Source organism: Sesamum indicum, linkage group LG3, assembly GCF_000512975.1.
Source record: "Sesamum indicum cultivar Zhongzhi No. 13 linkage group LG3, S_indicum_v1.0, whole genome shotgun sequence".
NCBI lineage: Eukaryota > Viridiplantae > Streptophyta > Magnoliopsida > Lamiales > Pedaliaceae > Sesamum > Sesamum indicum.
Window position 1 is genome coordinate 24,170,461 of NC_026147.1, and position 19,925 is coordinate 24,190,385.

The 19,925-nt window shown below is 36.0% G+C and overlaps 6 protein-coding genes and 1 long non-coding RNA gene across 13 annotated transcripts in view; 3 read left to right on the forward strand and 4 right to left on the reverse strand.

Annotated features, from left to right (window-relative positions):
- The window catches only part of LOC105159430 (serine/threonine-protein kinase RIO1-like), a 5,262-nt gene extending 2,737 nt beyond the window's left edge, over nucleotides 1–2,525 (reverse strand). Inside the window, 5 exon segments of the mRNA XM_011076494.2 lie at nucleotides 249–395; nucleotides 886–965; nucleotides 1,153–1,245; nucleotides 1,537–1,665; nucleotides 2,082–2,525. Coding sequence (XP_011074796.1) covers nucleotides 249–395; nucleotides 886–965; nucleotides 1,153–1,245; nucleotides 1,537–1,665; nucleotides 2,082–2,402 — 770 coding nt within the window. The 5' untranslated portion in view covers nucleotides 2,403–2,525.
- On the reverse strand, nucleotides 2,859–4,884 carry LOC105159432 (histone-lysine N-methyltransferase SETD1B-like). Of its 3 annotated transcripts, XM_011076499.2 has the most exons (3): nucleotides 4,808–4,884; nucleotides 4,675–4,709; nucleotides 2,859–4,557 (listed from the first exon to the last, which is right to left on the reverse strand). In XM_011076499.2, the coding sequence occupies exon 3, from the start codon at nucleotides 4,543–4,545 to the stop codon at nucleotides 3,355–3,357; it is 1,191 nt and encodes a 396-aa protein (XP_011074801.1). In that variant the 5' UTR covers nucleotides 4,546–4,557; nucleotides 4,675–4,709; nucleotides 4,808–4,884; the 3' UTR covers nucleotides 2,859–3,354. The 3 variants fall into 3 exon arrangements, with proteins under 3 accessions (XP_011074801.1, XP_011074799.1, XP_020548086.1); XM_011076497.2 differs by having other exon boundaries at nucleotides 2,859–4,709; XM_020692427.1 differs by lacking the exon at nucleotides 4,808–4,884 and having other exon boundaries at nucleotides 4,675–4,796.
- On the forward strand, nucleotides 5,069–7,073 carry LOC105159435. Of its 3 annotated transcripts, none has more exons than XR_002286678.1 (3): nucleotides 5,069–5,353; nucleotides 5,796–6,425; nucleotides 6,658–7,073. It is a non-coding gene; the product is annotated as an uncharacterized LOC105159435 (long non-coding RNA). The 3 variants fall into 3 exon arrangements; XR_002286677.1 differs by having other exon boundaries at nucleotides 5,070–5,353; nucleotides 6,653–7,073; XR_847600.2 differs by having other exon boundaries at nucleotides 5,088–5,353; nucleotides 5,796–5,914; nucleotides 6,653–7,073.
- LOC105159434 (protein STAY-GREEN LIKE, chloroplastic) lies at nucleotides 5,880–8,214 on the reverse strand. 2 transcript variants are annotated; one of them, XR_847599.2, is made up of 6 exons: nucleotides 7,898–8,214; nucleotides 7,260–7,436; nucleotides 6,957–7,115; nucleotides 6,650–6,796; nucleotides 6,286–6,535; nucleotides 5,880–6,113 (listed from the first exon to the last, which is right to left on the reverse strand). XR_847599.2 is itself a non-coding variant. In XM_011076500.2 (5 exons), exons 1-5 carry the CDS (start codon nucleotides 8,036–8,038, stop codon nucleotides 6,413–6,415), a joined length of 747 nt encoding a protein of 248 aa, XP_011074802.1. In that variant the 5' UTR covers nucleotides 8,039–8,214; the 3' UTR covers nucleotides 5,880–6,412. The 2 variants fall into 2 exon arrangements, 1 of the variants encoding a protein (XP_011074802.1); XM_011076500.2 differs by having other exon boundaries at nucleotides 5,880–6,535.
- On the forward strand, nucleotides 14,663–15,441 carry LOC105159436 (probable calcium-binding protein CML44). Its single transcript, XM_011076501.2, has one exon. The coding sequence runs from the start codon at nucleotides 14,663–14,665 to the stop codon at nucleotides 15,137–15,139; it is 477 nt and encodes a 158-aa protein (XP_011074803.1). The 3' UTR covers nucleotides 15,140–15,441.
- On the forward strand, nucleotides 16,159–17,317 carry LOC105159437 (probable calcium-binding protein CML44). Its single transcript, XM_011076503.2, has one exon. It carries the CDS (start codon nucleotides 16,560–16,562, stop codon nucleotides 17,037–17,039), a length of 480 nt encoding a protein of 159 aa, XP_011074805.1. The 5' UTR covers nucleotides 16,159–16,559; the 3' UTR covers nucleotides 17,040–17,317.
- Nucleotides 17,365–19,474, reverse strand: LOC105159438 (BTB/POZ domain-containing protein At4g08455). Of its 2 annotated transcripts, none has more exons than XM_011076505.2 (3): nucleotides 18,913–19,474; nucleotides 17,935–18,428; nucleotides 17,365–17,841 (listed from the first exon to the last, which is right to left on the reverse strand). In XM_011076505.2, exons 1-2 carry the CDS (start codon nucleotides 19,339–19,341, stop codon nucleotides 17,961–17,963), a joined length of 897 nt encoding a protein of 298 aa, XP_011074807.1. In that variant the 5' UTR covers nucleotides 19,342–19,474; the 3' UTR covers nucleotides 17,365–17,841; nucleotides 17,935–17,960. The 2 variants fall into 2 exon arrangements, with proteins under 2 accessions (XP_011074807.1, XP_011074806.1); XM_011076504.2 differs by having other exon boundaries at nucleotides 17,365–17,846.

Here is a 19,925-nt window from a genome sequence, read left to right on the forward strand (position 1 = left end):
CTTCAGGTTAGTGAGGAAACCACATCAGTCTAATCAAGTGCAGACTAGATATTTGATCAAGAAAATCTAATGAAAGGCAAACAAAACATCAGTAGTCTAACTAGATGGCAGTCTGATATGCAAGTTTCTACCCAAAATTCAAGTCTTTGGAGATGTTGGAAAGAGGCACTTTTTTTCTTGAAAGTTCTTTAGGATTTTGCTTTCCAAGTGGAACATAGCACTTCACATATATTCCTGTTTCAACTAACAAGGTACAGTAGAGGAGCAAGAAGAAAATTTACCTCATAAGATTCCTCATTTCTTTCTCCGCCCATGTCTTCACCATTTTTCGAGGATTGTGCTTGCAATACCCATATCTAAACCTGTAGTCACCTTGGACATAGCGATCTCTATCCCTGTTGGTTTGAAGTGGGAATAAACGATCATTGCAAAAATCATCTCCCAAAAACAATCAGATTGCAAACAAAGACTTCAAATAATAAGAGGATACATAAAACACTTTGATTTGCAATGAAGTAAGATAGAGACAGTCTCCTCTCTTTAAGTTTTGAAAGATGAGAGGCAACTGCAATTATAAAGGTAAAACTAGTACAAATGAGCTTGAATTAAAGTTTTAGCAAAAGGTAGAGAGAACTCTAAAATTCAGAACAGAAAATCCCTTTAACCCTGGTTTAACTCTCATTGTGGAAGTTGAAGAAGAACTCATGAAGATGAAAGAAACGAGATCTAGTTATCAGGAAAGAACATCCCTCACAAGCCAAGATGGTCTTTAGACAGATTTTTTTTCATATACATAGAGATTAACTTCATTCAGCAACAAGTATTTCAGCAAGGCACATGGCACTATCAATGGATTCAGACAAATCAAAAGGTAGTTCGCCATACTTGAATACAAGAACTGAAGTTTTATAAACCTTGATCGCCAGTTCCTGACCATCAGATTTAGTAGCATGATAGACATTGGCCTGTTGGAAGAGGAAAAAAACACAAAAGAGAGAGTCAAATTAAAGTTCAGCTGCAACTTTGCCAAATAAGAAGCAGCACGTGAGAACTTCCTAGACAACATGCAATATCCAAAAAGAATCAGTCATAAGTTGGAAATAGAAGGAAAAGGGAAAATCAAAAGGAAGCTCATAGGCTGTAAGCACTTACTTCTTTTCCAGTTGAAATGCAGCCGTTGATGTCATTAAATACACCCCGATTCAGCATTTTGAATAAAACCATACGGGTTCTAGGGTCAATTGCCTGAAAGCAAGAAGAGATTTTTAACCATAAGAATCGGGTCTCAGACTAGTGGCAATACTGCAAAGAATAGCATCATGCTCCTTGCATAAATATATCATGATGGTCTGACGGACATGTTCAAGTCCGACATGGTTGCATGAACATCTAAATGTTGTGATAGAAATTCGCCAATTAATCAGCATATCCAAGAATGAAATTTCTTGTTAAGAAAAATGGATATAACTAGTGAGAAATAAAAGACATAGACACCTAGACCTCAGGGACATTCCTTAGTAGTAGTATACTATTTACCTGCTCAACAGTAGCACGGTCTGCTTTCTCAGTTGTTTTAGTCTTACCGATGGCCATATCACGAACACTCTCACGAATAGCAGTTGTGACGGAGTTTGACATCCCAACATTGAACCTTCCTTCCCACTCCTGCACACATTAATCAGCTTCTTATAACTAAAACAACGCAAAGAAATTTGAAGATAAACAAATCGATGGCATAAAAGGCCAGAATCCGATGCAGCAAGAAAAGCTGAAATCTCGTAAAGATGGCAACTTTGAGGTAGAAATAGAATATTCAAAGCTTCGATTACAAGAAAACAATGAGTAACAGATATAGAAATCAAAGATGGAACTTTTCAGCGACTACTCATTTTCTTCAATTTCATTCAATCATTCAGAGAACCCATATTCCTTTTTACTCAACGCCTCAAGATTAATCATAATCATGGAACGCCCATATACATCAAACACCTAAAATTCAATTAAAAACTCCATTCTTTATCCCTTTCCTCCACAAAACTCACCAAAGCACACGACATACTCATCAATTCATCAACACCTACCTCCAAGGGTGCGGCCCTAATGTGATTGGCGAACTTCTGGGACTTATTAGATATGGGCTGAAGGGAGGAGGTGTTGGGGCGGGAGTGGAGGCCGCCATGAGCATTCGGCCGCCTTGTATGAAGCAGAGTGAATGAGCTATCCACTATTCCGTCTTCTGCATCATCCCTCGAGTCCAAGTAATCCAGAGCCTCCCCTATTTCCGACTCTGATGAAATAGACAAGTCATCATCATCCTCTTCCTGTAGTTCTTCATACACTTCTTCTTCACCTCCTCCTTTTCTGGGATAGATTTCGGCGGGGGAATCTGCAACGGTTGCCATCTTTGACGTGTCAATTATGTTCGCCGGAACTATGATTCTGCCGTCGGAGAGGGCCAACCAAAGGAATTTGCAGTCGGAGGAAAAAACACTGATACCTAAAATAGTTAATGGGACGTCTGACCCAATCTCCTCCGAAGCAAAGAATAAAAGAAAGTGGGCCTAAAAAATTCTATAAGGCCTAATTAAATTGGGCTAGACATCATTGTAGGCCCAAAATGTTATCCTTGTTTTCTTCCTTTTTTGGCCCAAAAAAAACATTTTAATAAAATCAAATTCTATGATGCTTCAATTTTCATAAGAATCAAACATGATATTGTGTAGACGATTTAAACTTTTTTCAAGAGAAATTTAGAAACGAGGATTTGCAGTATATATTCTTCATTTTTTTTAAATTTTTGCATGGTTTGCTTCCAATTCAAGATGTATTTGATCGCCATAACTTGTGAATCGGAGGCATATTCTTTAAACACTAAGCTATTCAAAGTTGAAATACATTGTCACGTTTAAGTGTTGTGTTGCAATTTTTTCTTCATAGTGACCTTTCAACATCCCGTAGTGAAATTTAAGGTCATTGAACTAAACAATTCCTTCTCCCCCAAGATTGAAACCTGAGTTTTTTGAGGACCATCATCTTTTACAAGCTTCTGTTCTATTTCATGAACAGAAGTTCTTACATTGGAGTTGTTCAGTTCACTATAATCGTCTCTGAAAACGGTGATCAACCTGACCTTGAAGCCTCCTTCTCGAACGGTAGGACCTAATTTTGAAGTTCAAACCAACTAGTTCACTTCCCTTATACGCGTACTGTGTGTAAAATACTTCCTTGTATACAAGTACATGTGGTGTGTATATATGAGCGGAATGCAATATATAACACCAATTTGAAATCAAGAATGTAGGCATCTTGCTTGTTGGGTGCAAAAACTAAAGAGTGGTTGTCTCCATTGCTGTGTCATAAGTTTGGCTCTGAATTCATCCCTAGTCTTCTCTGTAATAAGATAGAAGGAGCCGAGCCCGGAACAGGAGGCAGTCCTGGAATACCATAAGAATCATGAGGAACAAGAAATGGATTTGTTCTTGTGGTGGAAATGGGAGCAACATGGATTGGAGGATCAGAAGTTTCCAAGTCTATCAAGTTCATTTCTGATATCATACTCATATGTTTCCTTGCTCTCCTCCTCAGAATCACATTCTCCAACCGTCGGTTCCTTTCAATTTCAGAACTTCCCAAATCCATGAGATTCTTTTGGTCCTGTTCGGTCCAAGTAAAGGCATTCTTTGCCTCTTCGTCCTTGTCTCCTCCTTCGTCTTCATCGTCATCAATGTCATGGTTTACAACTACTGTTTTTTTTAAGGCTTCATGATTTTCAGTTTCATCAAGCGATCCATGACTACTGGACACGTATTCTAGAGACTTGTCGGAGTCCTCATCAGAGACATCACGGGAAACTTGAACATCATTTGGCACCTCGTCTTCCAAAAGCGGATGAACCTCGTCAAACAGCAGCACTATGTCGGGCTCATCAGAACCAGAATCTAAAGCATCATCTTCATCTTCGTCGTTATCTTCATCTCCATCTTCGTCTTCGTCTTCGTCCTCATCTTGCGAATGAGGAGGCGTATCAAGAAAATCCACGTGCACCATCTCAGAATCAAAAGAATCTGCTTCTGATTTCCCCTCATATGATTCTATATTTTCAGCATTTCCCAGTTTAGTTTCCGCTGATCTTTCCTCACCAATCATACGTGCTGACAAACTCGGCTGCTCCATCTCATCCCTTCTCTTCTCTCTATCTCTCTCAACAGAATAGCTCTCATTTTGCTCACCAACAGTAGCATTTCTTGGCACTCTAGTCTTTATTGATACAGATTCTTGGATCTCTCTCTCTTCTGTATCAATTTGAGGTGTGTTTGGCTGCCCGAAACTTAAAAAGGTGCCGAGCAAAACAGCAGTGCACACAAGGACAGGGGAGGCAGACACCAACAATGAGAAAACAAAAGGAGATGATTTGCTCACAAATATCAACAAACACAGCGTGCCCACAAGGAATGGATGATGGCAAACTGATCTAAAACACCCCATGATTGTAAAGATCACACCTTTCCCAATTTTAATTCCTATCTCCAAACATCCAATGCCCATTTCCTTTCGAATCTGCCTTATCCATGAATTCAGGAACATTCCGATGATGTGCATGATTAGATCAAGGTAAATCACCATTAACACACACAAAAGAATCAAAACCGGTAATCACATTAGTCAAGAACTCACCTTTTCCAGTATTGGAATGCGAATTCAATCTGTATCTGGAAAACCCAAAGCAAAGGAGGGTAAGAACATAAAGAAAGTAAATGAAATCATGATGGGAGAAATAAAGAAAGAATCAGACAGGTGCAAACTATACCAGCTTAAAACAGAGATCAATCATCCAGGGGAAAAGAATGTTGTATTATCTGATTTGGGATAAAAAGGTAATAAAACTGGAATCTTTAAAATGAGGGTCCAAGAATTTAATTTTCAATATATTATACATACAATGTCCACGTCACTTGCCTGTGTTTGTTTAGCACAAACAAGAGTTTAGATTAAGAATAATTACAAAAGATACATATAAGAAAATTTTATACCACCGGCTTTTCCAACCAAACACGCCCTTAGACCAGTTCCTTGTGGACTAGACAGGACATAAGAGGGGCTCTGACCGGAATTCTTGTTCTAAAGATCCTGGCCTTTTCAATTCTTTGAATTATCTTCCTCTTGATTTGATTTCTATAATTCTTGATCTTACTTTTAAATATCCCAACTGGGTTCTTCTTTCTTTCTATCAAAAGCATGATCTTTGAGGTTTTCGTAGCTGGTTTTGTTTCAATCTTGTCTTGGTGGATGAGTTGGGATTTTGCGTGTCCTCTTTTTCTCGGCTGTTGTTTTGCATTCCTGAATTAGACTTTTGGTTAGTCTCTAAATGGATAATTTGCACTCTTTTTGTATCTTTTTATGCATCTCACTCAATCTCGGAGCCGCTCCTAGTTTGTTGTCTCAATACTATGTTTATTGTATATCTATTAACTCCCTGTCTCTTTTTGTTTACACCTCATAATTAGATGCGCATAACTCATGATATATCTGAGTATTATTCTGGTTAGGAATCACTGATTGTATTTCGGGTTTTCTTGATTCTGTGCGCCTGAGTGTACCTTGGGATGTTGTGGATTCTTTTCGCACGCCTGAGATTTTGTGAGTTTAAGCAGTTATCTGTCTTCTTCACTGGATTGACTTTGCATGTTGTGAATTCATTGATCGAAGATGTGGTTTCATTCGTTTTATTTTAGGAAATGAATGGTAGTTACAGTAGGAAATAGGAAAAAAAATTGCTAATGCAGCTGCTGTTGCAGGGATGGCTACCCGTGACATGCTGGGTGATCAGCAACCACAGATTGCTCAATGCCCTGGCTTTATGGATTTTTGGTTATCATTTGAATGAGTAGGAGCCTTTGGGTTTCTGTATATCCGGGTAATTTCACAGTTGAAGATTGAGCATTTCTGGGATATGAGTTTGTTGATGTACAATACATTTGTGTTTTTTCTTGGAATTTCACTAGCTATTCAGCCCTATCTATCCTAAATTCCTTTCAGATGTTGGCTTAGACCATTGCTTTCGGTATGAATTTGCCAGTCTTTTCGTTCTACCTTCCTGTGAAAAGTAACCCATTCTGTGATAGAAATTGCAAGAAGTTAGGTACTTCAATTTTGTAGGAGAACATATAGCTGCTAAATCAGACAATGATGGGATTCAGAATGAGCAATTATCTTCTTTTAATAACAAGATTGTCTGTCAAGAATTCATCTGAGTTTTCCAATACATACAAGAAAGAATCAAATGACCTTGAAAACAATCCCTGAAAGTATGGCAACAGTCCAGATTCGAGTTGCAAGAATGTGCATTGTGAAGATGGCAGGACGTGGAACCATATTATCCTTCTTCACATATCACCTGCCCGTGTTCATAAAATCATAGCAGGAAGGTAAATAGTGCTTGGAAGATTGATTTTGGACTTCCCCAGAGTTTTGAATTGGAAGAACTTTCCTTTTCCTTGCTTGCAGATACAAATCCGTTTACCTTATCCACTTTTCCCTGAAATAGCAACTTCATAGTTACTTAAGGGAGAGAAAAAACCATGTTTTTTTTTTTTCATGAAAAAGTGTGATTTCTGTATTGATAAAGATTCATGGAAGTTATTTTATGTACCAGAACAGCATCCTTCAATGGTCCCCAGCATTCCACACGGTTGTACTTCTTTGAGCTAGAGTGGAAGAAGACTCTGACAATAGCATCCATTAGTTCTTGCCGCTTGCTGAAAAGATCTGAGTCGCCATACAGCACAGCTTCAAGTACCTGGATGTTTACAAAATTGATGAACTTAGACTAAGTTACAGTCCTTCTGTCAATTCTGATAAGGTTTGATAAACTAGTAACTTGACTTATGTTTGGCTCATTTATATGACGCATTCAAGCGAATTTGTGATGCTTCACCACCATAGACAAATAAACTTACCAGTGGCAATTCCTTGGAGAATATGTGGTATCTGAACTCAGCAGCCAGGTCCGACAAGGAATTCGGTCCACTCACATAACAATGAACGTTTAAGCATAAGATACCGTTTACTTCAGTCCATTCAGCAACCACATCATCTTTATTATACCAGCCTTTCAACTGCAGCATCAACATAAGCAAACACTTTCATATAACTCTAGCTCAAACACTCACATTTGAATAAGTTACTTCACATTGACTCTGCATCAAATTGTTATTGTTCGACAAGAATGATTGAATGTTATAGATCGAAAGAAACATTACCTGATCACGCTGAATAATGTTTGAAATGGTTAAAGTTAGATTAGCAGTAAAGTCACAGTGGGAAAGGGTGTAGGTTCTTGGCACAATTCTGGCTGGTGTGCCAACTTCTTCTCCCATAAATTGGACTTTTAGCTTTGAAGCTTCAAATCTTGCTGGAGGACCCAAAAGTCTTGCAGCCTGTTTTTAGAACACACCCCAAAAATTATCACTGCCCTTATCCATTAAAATTGAACAGAAGAAGCTCTACAGATGTGAAAACAAGAAGCTTATTAGAACTTAAATTTAGTGATTAAGATGGCGCTCTGGAATGAGTCTGCTCCACCATTTCTAACTGTTCCTATAGTTTCCAGTTTCATGATCAATAATGTCTATTATTCAACCTCAGAATGAGTTCTTGACCACTTCTTGATTACACCATCTATCCATTATTTCAAGCAACTCTTCAGAAATTCACTGGAGAAGAAAATAGGCAAAACCCATCCTAATCACACAGCATTCAGCCCCAGAAAAAGCTAACTTCACATTTATTGAACACAAAACAAGAACCCTAATAAAAAACAGCAGCAGCAACAGAGTAAATGCTAATAAACTCCAAATAAAAAAGGCAAAAGATTGTTTCTTGAAATTAAGGAAAATACCTGGAAAACAAGGGAATTATAGGATGGTCTGGAATCAGTGAGTGCGTGAGGGAAAAGAACAGCAGGGGGTGAAGGCTTGGCCTTGCAATTATGAATGAAAGAAGGTGAAAATGCAGTGGTATGAGTGGCCATGGACTGCATGACAGATTACTCATCCTCTTGCTTGCATTACTGTTTTTTTTCCAGTTTTCTTCCAATAACTTCACCCCCCATCATTTTCTTTTTTTTTTTTCTCCTTCACACTCTGAATGTGTGTGTTGTGTGTGGAAATCTGTGTGATGCAGAGAGCAAGACACAGAGGAGGAAGGTATGTGGACATGATGAAAACAACAATGGGAATGAAATTAAATTTGAATAAAAAAAAAAAAAAGAAAGAATTCTGGGTTATGTGGGCCCACAGAATCCATCACCAGCCAATGGCACCACTCCTTTGTGAAGTTCTACCCTCTATGTGTGTTTCGTGTGGGGACTGGGTGGGTATTATGTTATTTCTTCTCTCTTACTAGGCCCTATTTTCCCCAAGTGTATGTAAATATGAATGATAATTGGGCTCAAAATTGAGCCTCATATCCTATTTCTTGTGGCCAGTCATGGGCCCAATATAAATTGGTGTATTGTCTAATATTCTCTTTTAATATTATCCAGAAACTAATACTTTTATACTTTCTGCCCAAAATGAATTTTTCACTATCATTCTCAGCCCCTTGGATTATGTATTTTCTATTTCATCTAATATACTAACCGTTGTTGCATGCGGTCCCAACAAATCAAAAAATTAAATATAAATCTATTTTAATTATAAACAAAATAAAGTTTTTTTTTTTGTAATTTTAGTGTACATATTTTTCAGACTCATATATTTTCAATTAGAACTCGTTTATTACAACTGATGTAGCATGGCTTCATGTTAAAGAAACATCCCTAGTTGCACGTGGATTATAAGGTTGATAAGTAAATCACAACAATTAAAAAAAAAAAAAAAAAAACTTACCTAAGAAGATATTAATGAACAAAAAAAAAACCACATTATTATTGCTCAATGTAAAAGTACTAAAAAATAAAAGAAAAGAATATAGAAGATAAATATATTTGTTCACTCATTTAATATATAAACGTTATATATATAAAAGTTTCGTTTATAACATTTATAAAAATTTTCATTAGAAATAAAATAAAGGGATAATTATACCATTTTTTTCCTAAAATCTGATATAATTACATGTAGATTTCTTATGATTTCAAATATTACATCTAGTGCCCCTTATATTTATTTTCGTCTAATAACTAAATATCTCCATTAGGTAAAATTTCAATTTTGTTGATATAAGCAAAAAAAATTAAATCTTTACTCCAATTGACTTAATGCACGTCAGATAAATCTTTTCTAACCAATCACCCTTATAAGAGAGGATATATTTTCTTCACATGTATTAGCATATGGAGATGTATAAGAATAATTAGTTATAAAAAGATTTGTTTAATCTGTAATATGTTAGTAATAAGTCAATTGCGGGCAAATATTATTTTTTTTATATATTTTTATTAATATCAGCAAATTCGATAAATTTTGACTAACGTATGAATTTATTTATGATCCAGAACACTAGATTAATTTCTCAAACTATTTAAGATTTTTGTATAATTATGTTAAAATTTAATAAATACAATATAATTATTCTTAGAATAAAGTGTAATAAAATTTGAAATAAAAAGATGCAAGCCATTGAATCACACAACTTTATTACATCGAATGTAATAATAACCAAATATTGAAAAACGAGTCCCCGCCCGTGTGCACTTCTATCATATTAAAAACATCAAATAAAATGAAAAGTAGATATATATATATAATTCCCCACCAAACCCACGAACTATTTAATTATTACAGTTCGGCCCACAAATTGGGAGAAAGGTGGCGATATTCCACCCAGCTAGTCCAACCCCTCATTGCCTAGGAAAGCCCCTAGAATCATATGTTTATTCACTCGTGCGCCGATGCAAACGAAGTGGACAAAAAGCTTAGAAGTTGGTTTTGGGTGATTTCTTCAGAGTTGAGACAGACCTAAACCTTTTGAACTGGGGCTTGTCTCCTCGACCACTCCCACCAAGAATTATTAAATCATCAAAAAGCCATTTACCCCTCGTGCGTGCGTGTGTATGATCATTGAATTTCAGGAATCATCACCTTTAGGAAAATGAAAACACTTTTGATTAGTCTTGTGATCTTGTTTTAATTCAAATGTTTGCTGCAATAATGAACAGTGCAAGAATATTTGGAGTTGATCCAAGTTATTCCTTGTGTTTATTTGTTATTACATAGAGGTTTAAAAGTATTATTAAAAAGGTAGTTAATATTGAAAAGCAGCTACAAAAAACATTGTGACATCTTAGAATCCAACATAATTATATTATAATATAAGAAACTGTTTGTTTGCCAACTGTTTGATCTTTCCTTTAACAAACAAGTTTCTCAGATTGCTCAACATGTCTGCTGCCGCAACAGCCACACCCCATGCACGGACATATATATATATATAAAACAGGCCACTACTTAGGCTCTCATAACTTGTTGCAGCATTCATTCATCATGTCATCATCTTCTTGCAGGCACAACTGCCTCCTACTGATCATCTTCATCTCTCTTGCTCTCATCATTTCCATCTCGGAAGCATCAAGGTTGCCTCGTTGGGACCAAATGCTGCCTAAGAAGCTACCGTCCCCGTCGTCCGCTCCCTCTAGAGGCACAAATTCTGCAACCACATGTTCAAAAACAACGCAAGGAACCGACCGGCAGCTCCCTTTGTCCGATGGGAAGGTTTAGTAGCAGTTCAGATCTTTTATTACAAAATGACGATGTTGCATACATAGTGTCCATAGGGAGATTATAGCATATTTTGTTGGTCTCTTGATCTTAGCCCACAATTGGAATACAATGACCCGTAAATTTGTCTAATTGGATACCTCCAATATTGATAATTAATGTACGCGGAGAGGAGTACATATTAAAATAATGTGGGATTAATGCCACTTGGAGCACAAACTAAGGTTTGTCTGATCAGTTTCCAAATAATTTTTTCTTTTGTTTATTTCATTAATTTCATATATATATATATATATATATATATAAAGTTAGCATTTTATTTATCTAAAGAAATATAAATATTTATACACATAATACATGTGTATATTTAAATAAAATACGAGATCGATGTAACAACTCTTGGTAAATTGATAAAGAATAGTGCAGTAGTGATCAAGATCACGATATTATTATTAAATATACATTTTGAAATCAACTCTTGGTAAATTGATAAAGAATAGTGCAGTAGTGATCAAGATCACGATATTATTATTAAATATACATGTTGGAATTTTGGTATTTAATTTCATATATTATATATATTGGCGCTAACATAAACTCATTCATTTCATTCATTAATTATATATATCTCATTTAAATACAGAGAGTGCAGTGATTTAATGAATTCATAAATAGCTGGCTTTGCTCTGTCCTCCATTTCTCACCAGATGCTGACCTTATTTTTATTTTTTTTAATTTTTTTTTTGTGGTTGCGAAAAGAATAAAAGAAACTAGTCTTTGAATTACAAACACGTATCTGTCCCCATCATCAGTCAACCTCTCAACTTTATTATTTATAGCAAAGTAATTATATTATGATTGTAATTAAAGTTGCAAACTGCACTGCCTGCAATATTTTTAGTAATTAATTTATGATTAGTGGATGAGGATAATTAAAAGAATTTTTGCTATTAATAATTATTTATATTAGATTAAATGAGGAATGGAACCATTGACTCAGATATTATTCTTTACTTATGCAACTTGCCTTTGACCAAATCAAATATTCATTTTCTAAAACATAATTAATTTAGCTAAGTACTCTTTTATATATATATATATATGTGTGTGAAACTGTCACCAATCACCCAAATTAAACTAACTAAATCTCTAGTGCACCCAATTAATACTATTTATTTATTAATTAGAAATTAAAGTAATTGAATGCTTAACCAATCATGATTTTCTCTAGTTGAAATAATTAATTAGGCAGCTAGCTGTATTTAGTCGATTATAATAAATTATATTAATTGTTTTCGTTCATTTATTTACGTAGTAAATAAATTATTTGGCGTGCGGTATATCTATATTAATATAAAAAAAAAAATTCATCCACACTCACAAACGACAGTTAATGACACCGCTACACTAATTTTTTGTAAAGTCAAAACTGCACTTCATGATAACATAACTAATTTATTCAATTTTATAAAATTTACATTGATTCATAAATTATTTTTTCTTTCATTCTTTTTATTAAGGTAATGTATTGATTTATTTATTTTATTCTTATTTATAATATATTTTAAAAATAAAAAATTATTTATTATATACACACAGAAATAGCATACCACAACAGCTAGTATTAATATATATGTAGCCGGATGGTGGTTAATTTACTCCATGCACATTCTTATTTAATTTTAATATTATTTTTTAAATTCTAAAATACCACATTATAAATATATTATAGTAATAAATTACAATAAATTCACTTGTTGAGTGGAATTTCGAACAAGATAAGAAAACTGCAACTATATATATATGAAAATGGATGGAAATTAATTAACAATTAAAATGATGAAATAAGTGATGGGACAAGTGGGAGTACACGAGTCTTGTTGATCTTCTTCCGCTCTAAGGTTCTGTTTGGGTGCAGGAAGCACGAAACCATCCACTCAACAATTGAATCAAACACCATCTTCTTCACCAGCTTCCTCTTCGCCGGGAACACGCTCCCTTTCTTCGACTTGAATGGCGGAAACACCCCCGCCGCCGCCTGCTCTCCGCCGTCGTCTCTCCCTGCCTCACCCACCATTCTGCAGCTGGCTCTTCACTCTGTTTTCTTTTTTTTTTAAAAAAAATTGTAGGCGATCGAGTTCAGTGAGTTTATATAAATATATATATATATGTATAGGGAGTTGGGAGAGGCAGAATGTCTATAAATGATGAAACTTGGGATGGAAGGTGTTCTAGAAGGGGCCACGTGTCATGTCCTCAATAGCTATATATGATGTAAGATTATTACATCAGAACTTTTGCGTTAGTGATGAGTGTGGGCATTCAAGAATTGGTAAAGGCAGTCAAATGAAAGTTTTCTCGACAGTCATCGGTCGTAACAAGGTGTGAACTCAGGCGCAAGCTTGCGTAATGGATAAGCATAAGGCCACCCTCTTCAATTTCTGTATTCTTTTTTATTATATGTTTGTATTCTTTAAGTATCACCCATCACTCTTGATATATACATATGAATTAAAGCCAAATGGAGATTTGTTATTTTTAATTTGATATATCGAAAATTTCGGATAAAGACTTTAAGAACGAATATACAATTGATAATTTTAAAGAGTAAAATACGATTTGATACTTTCAATTGTAAGTTTTCACAAAACCATACAGAAAAATAGCAGCTATAGTACCTTAATACTTAATTCAATAGGTCGTGAATAAAACAATAAAGAAAGTTATATGAATATTAGCAAAAAAAATACCTGCTACATGGAGGTGATTATTTATAAATTTTTCCTCATTATAACACCAAAATGATGGGATTATTACAATGAGTTTGCATTTATTAGAATTTAGAATGCACTCAAATCGAATCGCAAATAAAATAAAATAGATCCAAAAATTTATCCAAAAATCGAAAATACTTTGCCATTCTTTATAAAATACACCCCACGTACGTCAGTCTCATTTGGTGACCAATTACAAATCGTTTACCAAAGTCTAGCGTGAAAATGAAGGTAAATGCATTGCAGTCTTTGAAACTTAAACAGATTCTTTTGTTCGCATTTATTATGCAAAAATCCACGTCATTTAATGCAAGTAACTTGCAAACTGAATTCGTACTACGTGTCTTCAGCTCTGGGCCTGATGAGGCCCATTTTACGAAATAATGGGCCATTTTCACTCCCATCAATGTATTGGGCCGGCTTGATTGAATGTGATTGTTCTGATAACTGAAACTACCCCCCATTTTACGCAGTTTGTCATTATTGGGTTGATAATTTAGCATGAGAATCTTTAGGTTAGGATTTCTAGTAAAAGACTTCCAATCTCATCTGATATCGTCTTGTTAAATATTTTCCTGCAATGTATATAGCGTTTATTGTGATATAGTTCTCATATATATATTTCATTATTATAAAAAATATATGATAGTAAATAATCTATAATAATTATATTTAAGGTAAATGACAACGAACTCATATGATATTTGTCATAATTATAAATACATTATTTTAAAAATCATAATATATTTTGAAATTAATGAACATCTAATAAATACCCTCTTATAATGGGTATTTATCCTTATATTTTATATTCCTACTAAGTTATGGTGACATAAGGGAGCCCAAGTTCAGCCCACATATTATGAAGGGAAAAATTAAAATAATTAACTAAGGTAACGGAAGAAGACTAATGAAACCAAGATCAAATTGGAAAATTCCTATTCAACGGTCTTATAGAATTAAAAACAAACCATAGAACAATTTCCGCATCTTCATCTTTTTCTTCTTATGTTCAAATTTCAAAAGCATTATTAGATGTCTAATTAGTGCTCCTCTGTAATTCTCATTTATGGTCATTATTAGACCTTAAACCACCACTTTTACAACACTAATATAAATTCAACAACTCAACACTCTTACCACGCAGTGGTACCAGTAAAGAATTATCACATGTCACCAGTAATCAGCACTGATGATCTCCACAGGATTTTCAAGAACCTGGACAAAGACAACAATGGCCTAGTAACAGTGCACGAGCTGCACCATTTTCTCCACAGACTTGGGATCCAGACAACCTTGGAGGATCTCAAGAAGCTCGTGGGCCGAACCAGTCTCGACTACATAGACTTCCTCTTCTTCTATGAGGCAATGGTCAAGGCCAGGATAGCAGAACAAGTTGAAGGTGATCACAAGGATGATCTCGTCAAAGCTTTTAAGGTCTTTGATTTGAATGGGGATGGATTTATATCGTGCGAAGAGCTGCAGAGCGTGCTGTCGAAGATGGGGTTGTGGGATAAGCAGAGTGGACAGGATTGTAGAGACATGATTGATATGCACGACAAGAACTCGGATGGTGTTCTTGATTTTGAAGAGTTCAAGAACATGATGTCTGTTCCTGCTCCTGCTGATCAATGTTCGGAGACGTAGTTTAGAGTGTGTAAAGAGTTGATAATGGTCAAATTGATGCATTTTTCTTGATTTTCGATGACAATATTGTTGTAATATATCTACTAGGATTTGCTATTGTTGTTCTTTTTCCCTCCCTGAAATCATTTTGCTTTCATTGGAGTCAACTGCCATAGAAGAAATTCTAACCCAAACTTGATTTGGCTAACTTGAATTAATTGTATGGCAAGTGAAATACACTTGCAATGTGACTGATGTGTAGTTCAAGGAAAATTAGCAATTACATAGCAAGTGTGATGTGATTGATTTGATTTGACCAAACTTAATTTAAAAGAGCAAGGAAATACTAACTTTAGTTTCCAAGTAAACGAATGCAGGGCAGAATCAAGAATGATATGATATTCTTGTTTTGTTACCACCTATTCCTGGACCATTATCAACTGTCTTAATCTCTTAACCCTACCCCCCCACCCCACCCAACAGACACACACATACACACAACTAGTTTATGTGGTGGTGGGTACTGAGTAGCTCTTGCAGATTCCAGGAGACAAACAACCAAGCAAATACTCATGGTGTCTTCTATATCTCTTGCAGAACCAAGTGTTATTTTTCTCTAAGGAATAGAGAGCTTGAAAGTGATTGCTTGTATGTATGTGTCCTTGCAAGTTGGGTTTTTGGCAATAGCTGGGCGTGTGGGTATAATTACTCCAATTCTTGACGTTAGTTTAAATGCTACATAGCTGTACTAAGACGTAAAGAAATTAGACAGTCTTCAACTTAAACATGCAGTCCTAAGATGTTTAAATTTTTTCGATACAAGAACTTGCAAAGATGTTGAGAAAAGCCCAAACTCATTTTGAGAATTTAACGAACTCGTTTAAAAGACCGGCTTTAGTAGCTAATTGAATTCTATTTTATAAACTCTCAAACATCATATATTCTCGAAATTGAGAGGTTATCAGGGCAACATAAATGAATGACTTGGTGGGAGAATCCAATTCACTCTGATAAGACAAGAGGAGAATTCTACATAAATCATGAGGTTGTGGTCGGCTCCAGTTTCCCTAATAAAACAAGAACACTGTCATACCTATCAGATGAGTATGGAGCTATTCTTTGTTCTGGTTCAAAAACTAAGGAGAACCAGATTATCATAACCTGATTTTTTGCATCTCATCTTCCACGAAACTTCCTACAAACCTTCCCCTAAAATCTCAACCACATCAGTGTCAATTCTTCCGTTCTATTACAAACCCGTACGGGCAAGTACTACTTAGAAAAATAATTGATTATTCATAAACAAGACAAGTCTTCTCCTCCTATATATACACATGGACACCCTTAGACAGCACCGGGAAACAGTGATAAGCAGGGTAGTATCGATTCTACTTCCTTTCCTTCTGCCTTAGTTTACAACTTCTTTCTATACAGTACCAAAATGTCTCCTCTCAACACAGTTCACTTGCAAAAGATTTTCAACAGGCTCGACAAAAATGGCGATGGCCTTGTTAGCGCTGACGAGCTAGGGTGGCTTCTTGATAGGATTGGTCTCCATGCTAAACGAGACGAGCTCGAGCTGCTGGTAGGGGGAAAAAGCCTGGACTATGTTGATTTCTTGTTCTTCTACGAAACTCTGATCAAGGAGAGTAGTGTTTTTGATCAAGAAACATGTGAAATCGAACAAGAAGATAATATCTTGGAGAGGGATCTTCAGAAAGCTTTCAGAGTTTTCGATTTAGATGGTGATGGATTCATCACTAGTGAGGAGCTCCAAATTGCACTGTCAAGATTAGGATTGTGGGACGAGCATTCCGGCCAAGACTGCAGGCGTATGATTGATGTATACGATGCTAATTCGGACGGGCTGCTTGATTTCGAGGAGTTTAAGGATATGATGTTGGTGAAGAGTCAATCTTAAACCTTTGCTCTCACGTAGAGGACACCCCAGTGGTTTGAGCTCCAACATCTCATACTTGAGATGTTGGGTTTAAAACTAATTAGGTGCGTGTATTAGTGGATGAGTGTGTGTTTAGAGAAAAGAAAAACAAAACACAAAAAAGCTTCCTGCTTGCTGTCTTCTGTTATTACTGTGTAGTTTTGGAATCCGTACGACTGCCACTGAAATTATGGTCCAATAGTTTCAATGGTAATCCAGACGAGTTTGTTTAAATCGAACATTTTACTGATTGGGACATATCCTCATATAGTCACTTCTGTTCCGACTCAACCAGTTATTCAGCATCTACTCTAAATCAGCCTCATCAATTTCATATAATAAAAATAGTTTAGAAACTCACGCTAATGTTAATCTCATGGACAATGACTCAACCAAGCAAAATTTAAGGATTGGAACTACTCAAGGATGCAGGAATTCAGGCTACCTACCCTGTAAATAGGATCCTAAGTTTATGCTATTGACATAAAATCAAAATCACAGCATCGACAAGGTAAAAAGGAAAAACAGAACAGCATCAGTGACCGAGGAAATATAAGGTAAAACAGGGCTCGTTAATGGAAGTAAATAACAAAATTTTGGAGAATAAAGCATCGACGTAACTTATCAGGTGCAGCATCACCCTTCTCGCTTCAAATCCAATACATGCTAAAGATGTCTTATCAGGTGGAGAATCACCATTTTCCCTTCAACTCAAATACACGCTAAAGATGTCTATACCAGTCATTATCCCAACTGCCCATCAACTCTACAAGTTCCTTGTAACCTGGACTGCAGAAAATCAATTCAGATGCATCCAGCACTTTGTTTGCAATATCTTTTTTGAGAAGTTACATTACAAGAAAACTTACGTACTAACCTGGGGGAATGCCTTATGATTCAATCCTACACTTTCGTGATTGAATCTTTACTTGCAGCAGTATTCACTTGTTTTGACAGATAAGCTTCATAAATTTCTACCACCACGCGGGGATCTTTTTCCACAAGTTCCATGTACTCTTCTTGCTTACTGAGCTTGTCCATATTGTCCATGATCAATGATAATGCTGCATCGATTAAACTCTTTGCACCGTGCTGGTAAGCAAAAGCATAATATGGGAGTGAGTTTTCCCAGTTCAATCTGGACATGAGATACTTTTCACAGTAGGTCTTCAGATGCTTCACTTGGTACTTTTCAGCCAAAATTAAGAGATCACAGGCCATTTGTTCATCAAGGCATGCCTCAGCTGTGTACAAATAGTTAACAAACGCACGAAGGGCGTCATATGATACATCACTGATCCTGATGGTTCCACTGATGCTCTCCTCCATTTCATTTTCAAGCATGGCCCTGAAAACGGGAGAACGACTTGTCTGCTTGGAAATCAAGATGCTCGAAATCAATATAGTAACCCTTTAATGAGAGGAAATGTAGATATATAAAATTAAACCCGACTTCATCATGCAAACAAGGGAGCAAGAATGAGGAGAAGGTATTGAGCAAAATATTGTTTCCCAGATTTATCCTGTGCGGTATGTTACAAATTGTTACAACACTGAGCAAATGAACAACGTTTTTGAATGCTTGTCCAAGGATACATTATGGCTGTTTTTGGTTTTGATTTTGTATAGCCGAGATGTTTGACTAGATATGTGAAAAATGCTTCTCTTATGGTAATTATGCAAGTCCGAGAAATATTATATGCTTATTTTCTGGTAATTACATTACTGATTGAACAAAAACCTAACGGGTGTAAAACAACAGGGACGGATAAGTCAATAGCGACCATCGGGCAGCCCCAAGCTTGAACAGCAGAATTTTGAGCAAATAAGTAAAATAATAAAAAGGGTACTGTACCAATATAGCCCGGTGAGCCGGGATAGAAGGTGAATTGCAGGACGAATCAGCGGAATCCGTCGAGCCAGATGCCACCAAAACGACGTCAGTGAAGCAAGGCGTATTGGGCCTGGTAACGCAATTAACTGGCCCAGGCCCGACGGATAGTAGGCGCAGGAAGTTCACTTTCGACTTGAGTTCGTCGATCTCGCGCTTAAGCTCCTCCTCCGTCTCGCCTGCCTCCTCGTAGCACTCTCGGCATGTACCGGCGGCACGATCGCCGTACTCCTCCTTGCAAGACAGGCACTTCATCCTCCTCCGCCGCCGCACAGCAGCGGATCCTTCCTCCACTTCTTCTTCATCGTCATCCTCATTGTCGTCCTCGTCTTCTCCGAAGTCGATATCGGAATCGGATGAGAAGCGCCGCCTCCTGTGATGGTGGCGCCGCATATTCTTCTGGTGTGGAATTATTGACGCGAAGCGACTTCAATTGAGACGGAAGGAGATTGGACACATCCAACTGTTAATTCACGTGTAAAGTTGATAGAGTATCTTCCCTAGATTCAAAAGCTTCTATGATTATGCGTTGCTTTAATACACTGATAACGAGAGGAGTTTGTCTAACTTTTCTTTTTAAAAATCAAACATAAAAAATCATTTTCTATTTCTGAATATTTATACATTAATACTCCATTAATTAATAGTTTTCTTAGATCCTAACTACAGTCCAAGCTCTAAATCAATAAGATTATAATTTTTTGATATAAATTTATGGTTACTTCAACATTATAAATTAATAATTCTACCAAATTACGTATTTGATCCGACATGGTTGATTTTTTAACATCTTTTAGATATGAAGTCATAGTTGATTGGTTTTAATTTGGACTGAGTAATTAGGAATGTTTGATGTTGCTTCTATAATGGTTGATTTTCTTACCACATATAAACTTGCTTTAGGCTTTTACCAATACTACGTACTATGTACAAAAAAAGTTTTTATTTTTTTTAGAGAATGTATCATATTTAATTAG